At 35.4% G+C, this 16,652-nt stretch overlaps 1 protein-coding gene across 2 annotated transcripts in view; it reads right to left on the reverse strand.

The window, feature by feature from the left end:
- Eif4e (eukaryotic translation initiation factor 4E) overlaps window positions 1-16,652 on the reverse strand; it is a 41,351-nt gene that overhangs the window by 3,189 nt on the left and 21,510 nt on the right. Inside the window, exons 2-6 of one of the 2 annotated variants that reach the window (XM_020174899.2) lie at window positions 11,429-11,535; window positions 6,325-6,420; window positions 2,946-3,009; window positions 2,226-2,339; window positions 494-633 (exon numbers count right to left, since the gene is read on the reverse strand). In XM_020174899.2, coding sequence (XP_020030488.1) covers window positions 494-633; window positions 2,226-2,339; window positions 2,946-3,009; window positions 6,325-6,420; window positions 11,429-11,535 — 521 coding nt within the window. The remainder of the gene's footprint in view (window positions 1-493; window positions 634-2,225; window positions 2,340-2,945; window positions 3,010-6,324; window positions 6,421-11,428; window positions 11,536-16,652) is intronic. The other variant, XM_074041413.1, reaches the window with a different exon arrangement.

Here is a 16,652-nt window from a genome sequence, read left to right on the forward strand (position 1 = left end):
CAAAGAATAAAATTTTCCCCAAAAAGTACAAAAACGTGCACACGTATGGGTTTAAAATATGGACAAAAACCAGGCATGTTGCTTAAATTTCAATGGAAATTCTCTGCTGTACAAACATACTGAAAAAATACATATGTCGATTTGCCAAAACTCACTGAATTATTGAGTTTTATACATTTGCACTTTTCAAAGGAGCACTTATTTTTCAAATAATACTTTTCAAGCTAGGGGAAAACATACTTTCATTTAATGAAAATGCTACATGCCAAAGTAGAGTACTCTAGTGATTACGTACTCCATTGCCAAGAAAAAACAATTTTACAGAAATTAAAAAGAACTATGAAGACCAACAGAAATCCAAAACTATGAACATGTTCATGAAAATAAAGGAAAACAATAGTTTACATGACCAAGTATTTCTAAAGCTACATGTAAAAAAACATGTGACTTTAATTATTTTCACATTGTCAAAGTAGGCAAAGTGAAACCTTACCCTATATGTGTAACAGCCTCTCTGTTTTCACATTCAGTAGTCCATATTGCTATCTTATCACCTTTAGCTCTAACATTAACAACCGCTCCACATACATCATCACTGTAGTCATCAAAGGACTCTCCAATAAGGCACAGCAGCTTAAAAAGAAACCAAATTACATTCAACAGATTATAAACAACTTGTTACATGACAAGTCTCTTCAATATTGCGTATTTTCAGAAATGAAGTCAGCGTTTAAATCAAGGGTTGACCCTTTAAATTGCCTAAATTTTATTTATGTATATATAATACTTTGCCATAACTTTTTGAAAAATCCATTGTTTCAGCTTCTTCAGTAAATCAGGCAATTGCTATAAGGGCACACATAGAAAACAGAGTAATTTTACCAATATTCACTAACTTTGCTGCCATTTGTACTAACTGGCAGCAAACAGATGTTAATGAGATGAATGAAATAGCTATTCCTGGTTAGGTTAATTGCCATGACAGTGTTTTCATGAAAACTTGATGATTTTTTTTTTTTTGGTGTGGTAAGATATTATATATAAAATAAAAATTACCACTCTAACCTTTTAAATTTTTTGGTGGAACTAGGGTTTGAACTCAGGGCTTTGTACTTGCAAAATAGGTGCTCTACCACTTGAGCCACACCTCCAGTCCATTTTTGCTCTGGTTATTTTGGAGATGAGGTCTAGAGAATCTCGATCCTCCTAGTCTCAGCCTCCTGAGACTAAGATTACAGGCATGAGCCACTGGAGCCTGACTTACTTTAGCTATTTTTAAGTATACAGTTGAGTAGCATTCAAAGTACATTTAACAGTATCACTATCATCAATGTCCAGAATTTGCATCTTGCAAAACTGAAATTTCCTGACTTTTCAATGTGCAATTCTAAATTTCACTAATAACTTCCTCCAAAAGCAAAATTAAATCTCTTCTTTAAAAAAATTGTTTTTTCAAATATTTAAGTGCTAATTATAAGACAGACACTGGCAAGGAGCAGTGGCTCATGCCCATAATCCAATTAATTGGGATGCAGATATAAGATGACTGGGGTTCAAGGCTAGTCCAAGCAAAAAAAGTTAGTAAGAGTATCTCAAAGAACAAGCCACGCATGGTGGCAGACAACTGTAATCCCAGTTTATGCAGGAGGTAGAGGTTGGAAATTTGTGCCCAAGGCCAGACCAGACCAAAAAAAAACCCAAAAAACTCTGTCTTGAAAAATAACTAAAGCACAATAAAGGTCCAAAGTGTGCCTCAATAAGTAAAGTGCTTTCTTAGGCAAGCTCAAGGCCATATGTTCAAACCCTAGTACCACCAAAAAAATAAAAAATAGAAATAAATAACTCACAAAAATTTGAGTCTATGTCAAGGTTAATAAATCAACCAGGGTGAGCTTATTGTGGAAGGTAGGCATTAAGTGCCAATGACTTATAATATGGTAGAATGTTTCATTGTACTAACAATGTGCAGTATACAGGATTCACATGACAGAAAAAAATATACAGGCTAGGCTTGGTGGTATATGCCTGTAATCCCAGCACTCAGAAGATGAAGGTAGGAGAATCTTGAGTTCCAAGACCTGTCTGGGCTATATAGTGAGTGTCAGAAAGCAAGGACTGAAAATGACCTATATTTTTCTTACTTCCTTTTTTAGTAAACCCAAGTAAAATATAAAGCAACTTAACTGTCAATATTCTAAAACTGCTTTATAATTTTAAAGCCTTACTGTCTCTAGCCAAAAGCGATCGAGGTCACTTCGTCTCTGCTGTTTGTTCAATGTAATTAGCCATCGTCCTCCCCGTTTATTTTTTTCATCTTCCCACATAGGCTCAATACCATCCTAAGGTAAAAACACAATTCCAGACAATATTGTGAGAATACTTTGAGAGATATCATTAGAATTAGCAAGTAACCAAACTATTAATACTATACTTCTCATAAAACTGCCACTGGTTTAGTTCTAAAAGTACATGGGATACAAAAGCCACAGGCATGATACTGTACATTTAAGAATACTGACTTTGTCACTTGTTATCAAACCTTGCATTTTTCACTTAATTTGGATGGTCTTAAAACTTTCTGAGTAACAGACACCTTTTAGAAGGTATACACAACTTCTATACCTAGAAAATTCCTGTAAAAATTGTGTAACTTCAGAGCTATTTAATGCCCTTGCCCTTCCACCTGAAAAAGCTCACTAATAAATATGTCTTGGATCTCTGCATCCCAGGTTTAAGAATGCTGCAATCAAATCTGCCAGCAAAATCCATCTCAGTATATGACTACAGAATAACTCTCCCTCAATTTCTGTTATTTGTATCATGCCAAAGCCTAGTAAAGCCAATTATCCTATGCATCACAGTATAAGCTAATCCTAAATTGTAGCAAGTCCAATAATAAAGGTCCAGTCTGAAAATAAATACATAAAGCCACTAATTAGACATACCTTAAAAAGTGAGTAGTCACAGCCAGGCATTAAATTACTAGATAACTGAATATGGTTGTAGAGACTAGATAAAAGAAAAGGACAATTAAAAACATAGTATGTAACACAAAGTTTGAGTGCTTACATATACATTTAGAAAATGATGAAAAATAAACATAAAAAGATCATGTGTATCTTTCTATTTGCTGACTCTTCAGATTCAATTTCTGAGATAAGAAAAACAGATCTTATCAATGATATGTTGAAGAAAATTTGTAATACAAACATTTTTAATGATTTTATTCAGACAAAAAACACATTTAATATATCTGCTATCTCAATGCACATATAAGGATATCTAAGAAAAAGGAAACAGCTAAGCATGGTGACTCACACCTGTAAGGACAGAGGTTTGAAGCTAGACCTCATCTGGCTCTGCCAGTCATCCCAGCTAAATAGGAAGATCACAGTCCAAGCCAGCTCAGGTATAAACACAAGACCCTATCCCCAAAATAACAAAAAGTAAAAAGTACTGGGACGGTGGCTCAAGTGGAAGAGCATCTACCTAACGAAGTGCTAGGCCCTGAGTCCAAACCCACCCAAAGGGGTAAGGGAGAAAAAAAAATTTCTTTGTTCGTTTACAAATATATCAAAGAATAAATGAAAAGATAAACGTGACCACCAGGACTGCATGACTAAAATAGTTGGATGTTAATATCCTTGACAATACTCAAGAGTAAAACAAACCAAGGGTTCCCAACCACCACAGATTGTTACTGGTCAACAGTACGTTACCTGATTCAAAGCTCTGCTCCTTAGGACTACAATCCACCAATGAATCTGTATTTTCACACCAATGAAGTCTATATTTTGGTACTTGGTGTTTCCCAAGTACCAAAATAGCATAATGATCATTTGAGATAACTTATTGACTTGCCTGAAGGAATAAGGCTAGATCATTTTATCGCTTCTACTCTGTTAGAGCAAAGTTGTTTTAAAAAAATAGGCAAAACAAATGAATTGCCTGACTCCAATATCATTAGATGGCAGAAATTCTTTTAGCTATGTTTATAGATAATTGGGTGATCTTACTATACTTAGTTGGGGTGTCCTGGTGCTATTGTAACCTAGTCTAAGAATATTTAAGGCAGAATTTTAAGAAAGAATATGCGTCCTTGTATCACATTGCTCAGTATGAAACCTATTATAACACATGATAATCAACTTTGGGTAAGATAGCCTGAGACTGCACAAGGTTTACTGAATCACTACCAACTGGTCTCTCCTCCCAAACCACGTTATCAAGGAAAGACTTGACTAGGCAACAAAAGAGGCCTGGATACTAAAGGTGACCATAGAGTTAACACCACTGATGATTTCATAAAATGAACAGTGTGGGAGTAACTTTCTTCAAGATCATTCAAGACAGAAAAGACTAATGCTTTCTGTTGCTTTTCTCCTTTATAGTGCTATAGGATATCAAGTTTATGAGAATTTATAATGACAGTAAACAGAAAAATCTTGAGAGTACACAGATGGGATAAAAACAAAAGGACTCAATGGTTGTTTACACCAAATTTACTAGAAATAAAGAAATTAAGTGGCTTAGATATTTATACAAAGCTGAAGGATTCCTTCAAATCTCTATGGTATAAACATTCACTATGTAAAATGAAGGGCAATAGTCTAACTGGAGGACAAGTTAGAAATAAAATTTATAAACTGGTGAAAGCCAAACTGGTGAAGTCCAAATCTTGGGGGGAGGGGTGGTGGGGGGGTGGTGGCCCAGGCTCTTTCATTTCTTCTGTAGCAGCTAGAGGGCTTTGGTGAAAGAGCCTAGAGATTTTATCAACAGACTTGAGTAAACACAATTACAGAACAAAAACCACTTGATGTTTTGAAGAAGGTCAAAGCAGAAAAACCCCAATTTAACTAGACTACTAAGATCTATGAATTAGAAGAGCTTAAATGTAGTTCCAGTATTTTTTATTATTATTATTAAAAATAATAATAAAAAAGGTCCTCTCAAAGTGACTAAGCTCACAACTTAACAAGCTTGACTATTCTATGATTTGCTTTTTTTCAATGATGAAATGCATATTAATGTCTATTACAGGCCAAACACTGGAAATACAGAATATTTTTCTTCCCTTAAGAAAGTATGCACATATGAATTTTATGAACACAATCCATCCTGTTCTGTGGGCAGAATACACTCAGGAAGTTACAGTAAAACTAAGAGTAGTATCACTAATTTAGCATGCACATGATCCTAAAACATACATGTATATAAGTCAGACTATTTAGATAAGTGCTAGGTAATTCAAAGCTCTTAAAAGTAGTTTTAGTAAGTTTGCCTTTCAAATAGTATCTTCCTAAACATTCCTGAGGTAAATTAAAACACACTATTAACTATATTTCTACAGATAATGCCTAGCATGCACAGGACCTGGGTTCAATTCCCAGGGTGGGGGTGGAGTAGGGGAACACCTTTGTTTTTAGAAAATCAACATCAAAACCTCTTAATTGGACATGGTGGTACATGCTTATAATCCCAGCACTTGGGAGCCTGAGGCTCCAGGACAAGTCCAGCTTACACGATGAGACCTTGTCTCAAAAAGGAAAAAAACAACAACAAACCTACAAAACATTTTGGAACAGACAATTTTAAATTGTATTTGAAAGCCATGAAAATTTATAGTTTCAAGTAAACTTTTTGCTAAAATACAAACAAAAACTAAAAAAAGTCCAATTATTCTTATTAAAATTTATCACAAAGTTTAACAAAATAAACGACTACTATCACAGACATTGTTATTTTTTTGACATCCCTCCATATTTTGATCACTTCAGCCTTTGGATGTCTCAAAATTCCTTGTACAGGAAATTCCAGGTGTTCAACAGAAAAGTGTTTGCATAAATGGGCCTGCTTAACAAGGCCCTGGAATACCCAGCTCTGAGGCAAATTTCTGTAGGCAACCATGAAAGGGAACAAGTTCCAGCCAATTGTCAAAAGTTCTAGGGCAATAAAGGATTCTCCAGGCAAGGATATTTCAAGATAAGGAGTAGAGCATACTCAGACCAAAAGCGTGCATGACTGAAGCTTTCTCCATTTTCCCCCACATTTCTTTAAACATGGGGGTGAACCTGGGGTCTTGTACATACTAAGCAACATGTACTAAGCAAGCACTCTACCACTGAGCTCCATTCCCAGTCCAAGATTAATGCTTTCTAATACTGATAAGGTATAACCACCAATTCAAACATGTGAACAGAGAAAAAAAGCTCTATAAATGAGTATTAGCTTCACCTCACCCTTCATTTTGTGAATTTGCCTTACAAAAAAAAAAACTACACAATTAAAGAAACTATAAATACCCTAAAATACGTTGTTACTTACGCCCAAAAGTCTTCAACAGTATCAAACTTAGAGATCAGTCGAAGGTTTGCTTGCCAAGTTTTGCTTTTATCATTTTTAAAAAACCAGAGCGCCCACCTAAAAATAAAGGGCAGTGTAAAAAAAAAATGGTAGCTGTATACCTATGTACAGTATTACTCACATTCAAAGCAGTATTATTCTCATTTAAAAAGGTGGAAGCAACTCAAGAGTCCACCAACAGAAGAACGGATGAACAAAATGTAACACATATAATGGAACACTAATCAGTCTTACTCTTTTTAAGATTTCTTTAATTCTGATACTTGACGTAACATAGATGAAGTCCAAGGGTCTGATGTTACGTGAAACATACCAGTCACAAAAAAGGAGAAAGATTCTATGATTTCATTTAGAGGTACCTGGGATGCTTAAATTCAGAGACAAAGAGAATGGTGATTGCTGGGGAATGGAGAGGGGAAATAGTTGTAATAGCATTAGTTTTTAAGACAAAAACAGTTCTGGAAATTGGCTACACAATGTGAATGTTACTAAACTTTAGGTTTAAAAAAGGTTAAAAAGATAAATTTTATGTTCTGTGTATATAACATTTCGAAAAACTTAAAATGGTAGTTCTTATTACAGTGGCAAATAATGAGTAGTTTTACAGTTTTCATTAAAGTACTTGTTTGGCATATGTAAGGCCTGGGTTTGATCCCAGCAATGAAACTGAAAACAAAACTATAATGCCAGGTGTGGGCACTATGCACCACCTGTAGTAATCCCTGACCTCAGGAGGCTGAGGCAGACATATTATGAGTTCAAGCCCAGACTGGACTGAGTTAGCCTGGGCTACATAGTGAGAAAAAAAAAAAGGGGGGGGGGGTTAGGGCTTGCGGAAATGTATAGATAATTACAGTTGCTGAAGAACAAATCAGAGCAGAAGTTCTTATCCATAAAGGAAGGTGATGAATAAGAAGGTTCAATTTTGAAAGGCACAAATAGCTATTAGCCAAGGGAAAAAACTCGGAGTGCTAGGCAGGGGAAAACTATTAAACGTGATTCTGTATTTATTCAAGCAAATAACCAGGAAAATAAAAAGACATGTACTGAAATAATGTGTCTGGTGCTCACTTCGGCAGCACATGTATGACACAGAGAACAATGCGAAGAAGATTAGGATGGCCCCTGTGCAAGGATACATGCAAATTCAGTTTATGTATCTATATACACCTGTTTAAAAGTTTCACTCCTAAATGACATATAATAGTGTATATATGCCTATTATATAATAGGTTCTCTAATAAACTCATATACCATTAAACTTCAATGTTACCACTCAAAGATAATTCATGATGATTCACCTTTAGAATTAAATTCAATATTCTCTGAAATACAGTCAGCTCTCCATGACTTTGATATCCACAGGTTTTGTATCCTCAGATAAGGCCAATCACAGATAGAAAATATTTAAATAAAAAAAAAAAAAAGAAAAGAGCCCTGTGCCTATACTGAATGTACAGATTTTTTCTTATTATTCACACCTAAACAATATCATGAAAACAACTATTTACTTAAATAACATTTATAATGCATTAGGTATCGTAAATAATCTAAAGATGATTTAAATATACAAAATGATGTGCAAATATGGCACATCATATAAGGGGCATCCTCATAATAGGCCCTGAAACCAAGGTTACAAAAGTTACAATGTTAATAAATTTACATACCTTTTTCATAGTCTGTATAAAACACCTTTACTAGGCATAATAACAAAATACAATACTTATGCAACTGAATTGTGAGGTGAGCTAGCAATTTTTTTCACAGAAATTTTTACTTGAATAATGATAAACCATGCCTAATTCTTAAAAAATGAAAAGAACAAGCCTGTCATTTAAAACTTGAGCTTTCAGGATAAATTTTTAATTTTAGAAAGCTTTCATTTGCCACTGCCAAGCTTGACAATTTCCTAAAAATTAAAGGCATTTCTGGTGAGTTCAAGGCTAATAGTAATCATTTATTAGTGTTTGATACTATACAATGAAATATGTCCAACATTTGGAAGATTTGTATACCTCACTGAACCAGTATTTTTCAAATGACCAATGTATGATGCTACAAAATAATTTGTAAAAGACCCATTCCAAATCCAAGAAAGACCAACCAGTTTTAATGTAACAAGAGTAGAAAGGTTCCTGGGTATGTTCTCAGATTCTATGCTATGAACTAATCTTTAGAAAATCCAGTATCAAAGGAGAGTATCCACAGCTCTTTTAAAAGGCTATTTAAAATTCTCCTCCCTTTTCCAACCAGGAACCAATGTGAGATCATATTTTTCTTCTTACATTTTCACTAGTTAACTCATCTCCACAAACTGAATGCAGAAGCAGCTATGAAAATTGAGCTGACTTCTAGTAAGTCATGGTTTTAAAGAGACTTGCAAAAATCTCATTCTTATTATGTTTTTCTTTTATTTCAAGTAATATTTACTTTCATTGGAAAACATTAGCATGATGGATTTTTATATATTTCAGTGTAAAACAACGTTTTAGCATTTACTATAGCTGAGTAACAAGATAAAGATCCACAAAATCAAAGCTTATTAAGAGTAAAGAGTCGTAATACCAAACATTTGAGAAGTTATTTAAATATGCTATAACCATGTAAGACATTACTATGCAGTGATTAAAAAGGATAGCTACTAAAAAAAGAACAGCTACATGGTAAAGTTTCCTTACAATTGATATGAAATCCTGAAGCCATGGGGGAACAGTATTTTCTTACATAATAATTAAAATCCTCTTTAAAAAAATCTAATTCCATCCACAATGTTAAAAGACAAATAATTTGGATAACCTTCATCCTAAAACACCCCCACCTTCCCTACCCTGTGTCAGTTAACATCCTTAATATACAATGCTTGGAAATAAATGTGAAAGGGTAACCCAAAAGCAGCGGGGGGGGGGGGGGGGGGGGGGGGGAATAGAAAGAACTAAACAGACTGCCTATAGATTAAAAACCACAAATGATCAATATAAGATTTTTTTTTAAGCTTCAATAAAAGGAATGCAAATTTAAAACAATTAAATTGTTTACACATCAGACTAGGACCAAGCTGGTTGGCAACAATTTAACAGATTGACATGTCAATTGGCAAGGATGTAGAAACCAGCAACTCAGGACTGCTAAAGAGTCTTAAGAGAATGAAGAATAGCTCAGTAATTATCTGCAAAGTTGTTAAAGGGTAGTCTTTGTTGCAGGAAATTTTAAATTTTACCCTACAGACTAGTCACAAAAGCGCATGAACAAATACAAGGATGTAAACTGCAGACCCCCGCTCCCCCAAAAAAACCCCATATGCCCACTAATGCAAATCTGATAAAACACGACTATGTTAAAATACAAAGCAAAAGTTTAAAACAAGGAAGCAAATATGCATATACAAACAACAGCAGCAGCAGCAATAGTAGTAATATAAACCAAATTTAACACTGGGAACTAGAGAAAAGTACAGCAGAAGACTACCTGAGGAAGCAAAGTACTTTCCACTGTACCTGCCCCTATGCATTTAGCCATTCTTATATTATCATTTAACAACAGAACACAAAAACTCATACAGTATTTATGAAGAGTAATGACAAAACTATCAACATTTTATATCTGACAATATTTTTCAAAATGATAATCTGTAAAAAGTAGAGTTTACGAGAGAAACTGAAGTCCCCAGAAACTTCCAGCTATCATGATTTCTTTGAAGCTCTGAGGGACATGTCTTAATCACTACTCTCCACAATAACAGCAATACTAAGAATTGTGTTCACAGACAACTTAAGGTACAGAAAGTTAGCTTTTATAAGATACCACTGAAAATGTGAAGAAAAAAAAAAACTAAGGATTTGGTGAGGTCAAGTTGAAACTGCTGTTCAACTTAATACATTTGGTACAAGCATCTTACTTTTAGGGACTATTTGACCTTTGATGCTCTATTAGCTTGACAATACTGATTTGTTCCTCACCAAAGGAGTATGCTCAACCACAGGACCTCCAAGGAGAAAACTTCATTAAAGCATAATTAAATTGTCATTTCAGTAGTTCCACCACATAATGATGGAAGGATAAATATTACAATCATAAAGAGAAATACAGTTTTTTAGATAAATGAAATTAAATTACAAGCAGGGTTGGGGCCATTTCAAGTATATAGTAAAAGGTCTGCCCTGAAAGCAAGAAAAAAAAAAAAAGGAAATGAAGTGTTCAGAAGCTAGTTCCAATGAACTTTTCTCCAGGTTCTTGACATTTCTAAGCTGCCATTTTCTTATCACCATCAGCTTTCAATGAAGTCAAGCTAATTTCCATTATACAATCCACAAAAACAGTAAGCAGTGAACTTGGGGAAAACTATATACTGAACTTCCTACTTATCTTTCTACTACACTTAGCTGTGGAAACTTAATTCATATTAACGTCTCCCCTTTTCCTTTCCTAACTTGTCTCTTAAGGACAACCAACCAACCTCTGGCTTTAATATAACCTCTCCTTTTTCAATCTGTTCTTGCTCTGTTCTTTAGTGTATATTCTATTTACTCTTCAAACCACCCCAACCTCTTATTCCATCATCCATATACTGTATTAAAAAACTCCCCTCAGTTAGCAGGGACTTTTTTCAATTTTGCGACCGAATGGGTATGAAATCATGCTTTATTTGACTTTTTCTGGCACGTATGCTATTAACCACCCTATTCTTAGAAAACCCATTTTCTTGGTTTCCATGGCCACTTACTCTGTCCTAGTCTTTATGTCCATTTCCTTCATAAGCATTATCTGTCAACAAAAACTCTCTATGTGCTGGTAGCTCAGGCATTTGTTTTGAGTCAACTTTGCTTCTCTTTAAGACAACTACTTTACAACTGTGGTTTTAATTACCAACCAAACCAATCTCTCACCTAGTTCTTTCTAAGCTCAAGATTCAAACATTAAACTGCTTGCTGGTCATGGATTATCCAAATGAAAATGAAGCTCTCAGCCTGAGCACATCTAAAGCTAGTCTCACTAATTTTCCCTGTCCTGTTCAACCATTTATGTTGTCACCTAAATCAGAAAATTCAGATGTCAGAAGGCTTACCTGTTCTGTAGCGGATGTTTAATATAATGTTCTGGGTTAGCAACCTCCTGATTAGATTCTGTTTTTTCCTCTTCTGTAGGTGGGGGATTAGGAGTAGGGGTGGTTTCCTGGTGAAAAATAATACAAAACATTATTTTAAATTTCTTAACAAACCTATGACAGCAATACTGTAAATAAACCTGACCAAAGATATTGTCTTTTTAAGGAATTAGAGCAAATCATTTCATAAAACAGACTACAGATCAACCTCTAAGAACCAGGTTCCCCATTCTAGTATCTCTTTATTAAAAGCAAATGGTTTCTCTTTTTTTTTTTTTGGCAATACTGGGATTTGAAAGAGCCTCACACTTGCTAGGCAGGCACTCTAACACTTGAGCCACTCTGCTAGCCATTTTGTGTTGGGTATTTTCAAGATAGTCACTTACACCCTGGCTGGCTTCTCAAAGTTAAAAACATAATTTTTGACTTTTTTTTGAGCAGCACTAGGACTTGAACTCATGCTTGCTAGACAAGCACTCTACCATTTGACCCACTCCACCAGCCCTAAAATCATAATGTTTATAAAAATTTGTCCTTATCCTCTCAGTTGTACGTATTTAATATCAAGAAAATTGTCAAAGATTATGCAACAAAGCTAGAAAAATCACCTATCTTAACACATCATCATATTAAAGTACTGTAGGAAGGGATGTGGAAATATCCACTGTACATGCCCTAGCCTATAGGCCTAGCATATACAAGGCCCTGTGTCAATCACCAGGACCACAAAAGTAAGTAAGATACTGACTTATCTTATGGATGGAGAGAGGATTAAAACTAAAGTTTAGAAAATACAGCAACTATGTTGCAATGACAAAAGAAGTTTTGCAAAGTGACCAAGCCCATAATGCAGAAGTCCTTGCCTTATGCCCTACAGAAAACCCTGTGGAAACTTGACAGTTTAACAACCTGAAATTTTCAATAGGCCATAAAAAAGTGGACACTGGTTTGAACTTAATTGTTTTAGGCTATACATAATATCATCACCTAAAAATTTATGATAGGTGTTTACCACATTCCTCCTTATATCTTCTTACCCCATTATAAACTTGTACCAACAAAACAAAAAAGCACTGTAACAGTGCTTGGGTATCAGATTTTTTAATTTTTCTCTTTATTTGTGGTACTAGGCCTTATGTATGCTAGGCAAGCACTGTATCACTGACTACACCCTAGCCCAGCTATCCGATTTAACCTGAACCACCAAAACAGTAGTCAGATATACATGCACTAAAAAGTCTCAAGCCAGATAATTAGGTATTCTTTTTTTTTTTTGGTGGTACTGGGGTTTGAACTCAGTGCCGATACCTTGAGCCACCACTTCACCAGCCCTTTTTTGTGTAATGGGTTTTTCCGAGACAGGGCCTCACAAACTATTTGTGCAGGCTGGCTTTGAACTGCAATCCTCCTGATCGCTGCCTCCTCAGTAGCTAGGATTACAAGCATGAGCCACTGGTGCCCAGCAAGTACTCATTTTAAAAGACAATTTTTAGCCTAGCTACCAATGAGGCACAGAGATCAGAAGGACCACGGTTACAAGCCAGCCTACACAGTTTCACAGTTTGTGAGACCCTATCTTGAAAATACCTGCCAAAAAACAGTGCTGGTGGAGTAGCTCAAGTGCTCAGCAAGTGCAAGGCCCTGTACCAAAAAACTCCAGTACCAAAAACCAAATAAGCAAAAAAAGATGGGCTGGCGGAGTGACTCAAGTGATAAAGAGTGCCTGCCTGGCAAGCATGAGGCGCTGAGTTCAAACCCAGCCACTCCCCCACAAAAAAAAAGGAGAATTTTTTCTTAACATATAACATGTACAAAAACATTATTCTTCTAGCCTACTGTCATTCAGAGCATGAACTATGTTGATTTTACTCAAAATTATATCACCAATAAACATAATAGGAAATTATAGGCCTGATAATTTAATAAATTTAAATGTTCACAGGTCATTCTCCTAACTCTAGAAACTTGCTTTCAGTCTATTCAAAGTGTACTCCCCTCCTAATAAATTTTACTATCACTTTCACTATTAAAAATAAAAAACTTTACAGCAGCGCACTGGTGGCTCACACCTTAATCCTAGCTACTTGAGAGGCTCAGATAAGGAGAATTGAGATTGGAGGCTAGCTTAGGCAAATAGTTCTTAAGACATCAGAGCAAAATGGACTGGGTGTGTGGCTCAATCAGTAGAGCCTGCTTTTCAACTGTGAACCCTTAGTTCAAATTTCAGTCCCACCCCCAAAAAGGTCACATACAATAGCTTAAGGCCCTAGAATTTACATTCTACATTACATTTACAGTCATCAAATTAAAATTAAAAAAAAAAATCAAACATTTTTACCAGCATTTTCTCATCCATCAATTTAAGTCTTCAACTAGTTGATAATTACTGAATACCATTTCCTACCACACTAATTTAAAATTAACGATGCTGCCCAGACAGTTCACGTCTCAATGGGTAAAGAAAACAGAAATATAGTGAGTGGCAGTATGACCTTGGATGACAGGATACCAGAGAAAAATTAGCTGCAGAGAATCGAGCCCCAAAAATCTATGTGGAAATCCCTCACAGGTCTTAGGCTGAATCTTAAATTGGCATGTTCAAAGTGCAACTTTGGATGGCCTAGCAAAAAACACCTGAGCCAAAAGTTCAGAGACTACACAGTATTAGGGAAACGTTCAGACCTCATCAGAGGGGGTGAGTGAAAACCTCAGCTTTCAGATTAAATCACAGAAAAACCATGTCCTAGGAATAAGGGTCATGTCATCAGGAGTAGGGTTTAAGTCTTATTAGTACTGCAAAACTGAAATGCAACTGCCTGACAAATCCTACAAACAAGACTTGACAATTTCAAGGTAATCAACCTACAAATTAAATGCCTTCAAAATTCAAACTGCGCTCTTCAGAAGATAACATAATCTTGAGCCTCTAAAGTATTAATTACAATATCTAGCAATTAGTGAAAAATTACTAGGCATGCAAAGAATTTTTAAAAGTAATTAATGGTCAAGAGATTAAATTGCCCATGGAAAAGATATCCAAATATGATTTAGATAATGGGATTAGCAGACAAAGACTTAGTAACTATAATTACTATACAAAAAAGGTGGGGAAAGAGGATGAACACAAGGGAATCAAAATCTGTTTTTAAAAAGAACCAAATAAACACTCTGGAACTACCATCTACAATATCTAAAATTAAGTAAGAGCTTATTGAATTGGGCGCCCTGGCGCACATCTGTAATTTCAACTACCCAGGAGGCTGAGGCAGGAAGATTGAGAGTTTTGAGGGCAGCATGGCCAACAAAAGGGACTTAACTTCAAAAAATAAAAGGAAAAAAAAAAAAAAGAAGAAGAAGAAGATAGGAAGGAGTGAGGAGGACAACGATGATAAAGACTTACTAAGTTAATGATAAGACTGAGTTCAGCAGAATGAAGATTTGTGAACTAAAAAGACAGGTCAAAAAAATTCAAACTCAAGTACAGAAAAGGGGAGAAAGACTGTAAGAAATGTGGAACATGGTTAAAAAAATTCAAGGAGAGGGAATGGAACAGCAACACATGAATAGATGAAAATTTTACCAAATCTGATTGCAAACTCAAGTCAGATTTTCAAGCAGCTCAACAAATTCCAAGTAGTATAAACTACAAGCAAAACCATACCTGGGCTTATCAGGTGTAGTGAAGAAACACAGTTTACGTGGAAACCACAACAGAACTTCTCAACAGAAACTATGGACAACAGAATTAATTACCTTAGCGCAGGAAGGAAAATACTTTCATCTTAGAATTTAGCATCTAGGAAAAATATCCTTTGACATTAAAGGAGCAATAAAGACAGCTTCAGACAGACACACCTCCACACACACTCATCTACACACAACCCCTGGATTCTAAGTAAAAGGAATACCAGGAGTTTTCCACCTGAAGGAGTTAAGTTCCCAGATGGGAATACGGAGATGCAAAATGGAAGGGTACACATCAGAAAAGGTAAGTTTAAAGGAGCAATAATAACATACTGCAGCATTTAAAATAATGATGGTCTCATCAATGAGTTGGATACATGTCACTGTGTGGGGTGGATACACCAGTAAAAGATAGCCTCTCTTTCAAAGCTAAGCATAGACTGAGAAGTGTTTCTGAACATTAAATTCATTTATATTTTAAATATACCTTAAAAACAAAGACTGAAGGTAATTTTATATATTTTAAATAATTTTGTGCATTAAAAAATTTGTGTATGGAAGCTGAAGAAACTGTGTTGTGCACTTGCATTTTGGGGGGAGGGGGGCAGTACTGGGGTTTAAACTCAGGGCCTCATACTTGCTAGGCAGCCACTTTACCACTTTAGCCATCCCACTAGCCCTATTTTGTGTTGGGTATTTTCAAGAGAGGGTCTCTTGAACGATCTGTCTGGGCTGGCTTGGAACCGAGGTCCTCCTGATCTCTGCACCTTCTGGGTAGCCAGGATTACAGACATGTGCCACTGCCACAAGCTGCATTTGCATTTTAACTGTGATCCATCACTTAAGACCAGGTGTGAATTTTCCACTTGTGGCATCACACTGATGCTCAAAAGGTTCAAATTTTGGATGCTCAATAGGTAGTGTTTCCTCTAACTCATTCAATACTTGGCCTTTTCTATTATTGCATTCTTTTCATTACTAAAATTCTGGACTAAGATGATTTCTAATGGGTAATCAATCAGAAGAAAAAAATACTAGAATATAAGTGTTCTTTTGAATTAACACGAAAGTCTTGCTTTAATTAAGTGATGCTGTAGCCTTTAAGAACACATAAATTTGTACTTTTCCTAAGTAACTGGACTAAAAATAGCTACTCATTTTTAAGTGTATGGATACATGAGTCAATAAGGATATAATCTAAAATCCTTTGAACTTCACTTTTAAGGCTGTAGAAGTCTATTAGATAGTAAGACAAATGCTCTGAAGTCCTTAAAAATGTTTATTGGCCATAGACAATTATCTTTTCCACATAACTGAAACTAAAAATGTTAAGTTAAAAATCTTTAAAATTTCCTACCTATAGTCTAATCACCTCATGTTCAATTCTTCAAATCTTCTTTATGAAGCAAGTTTTTTTGTTTTTTTTTTTGGGGGGGGTGTTCTGGGGTTTGAATTCAGGACCTTAGGCTTACTAGGTAGTGCTCCACCATTCCACCATTTC

This window comes from Castor canadensis, chromosome 9 (assembly GCF_047511655.1).
Source record: "Castor canadensis chromosome 9, mCasCan1.hap1v2, whole genome shotgun sequence".
NCBI lineage: Eukaryota > Metazoa > Chordata > Mammalia > Rodentia > Castoridae > Castor > Castor canadensis.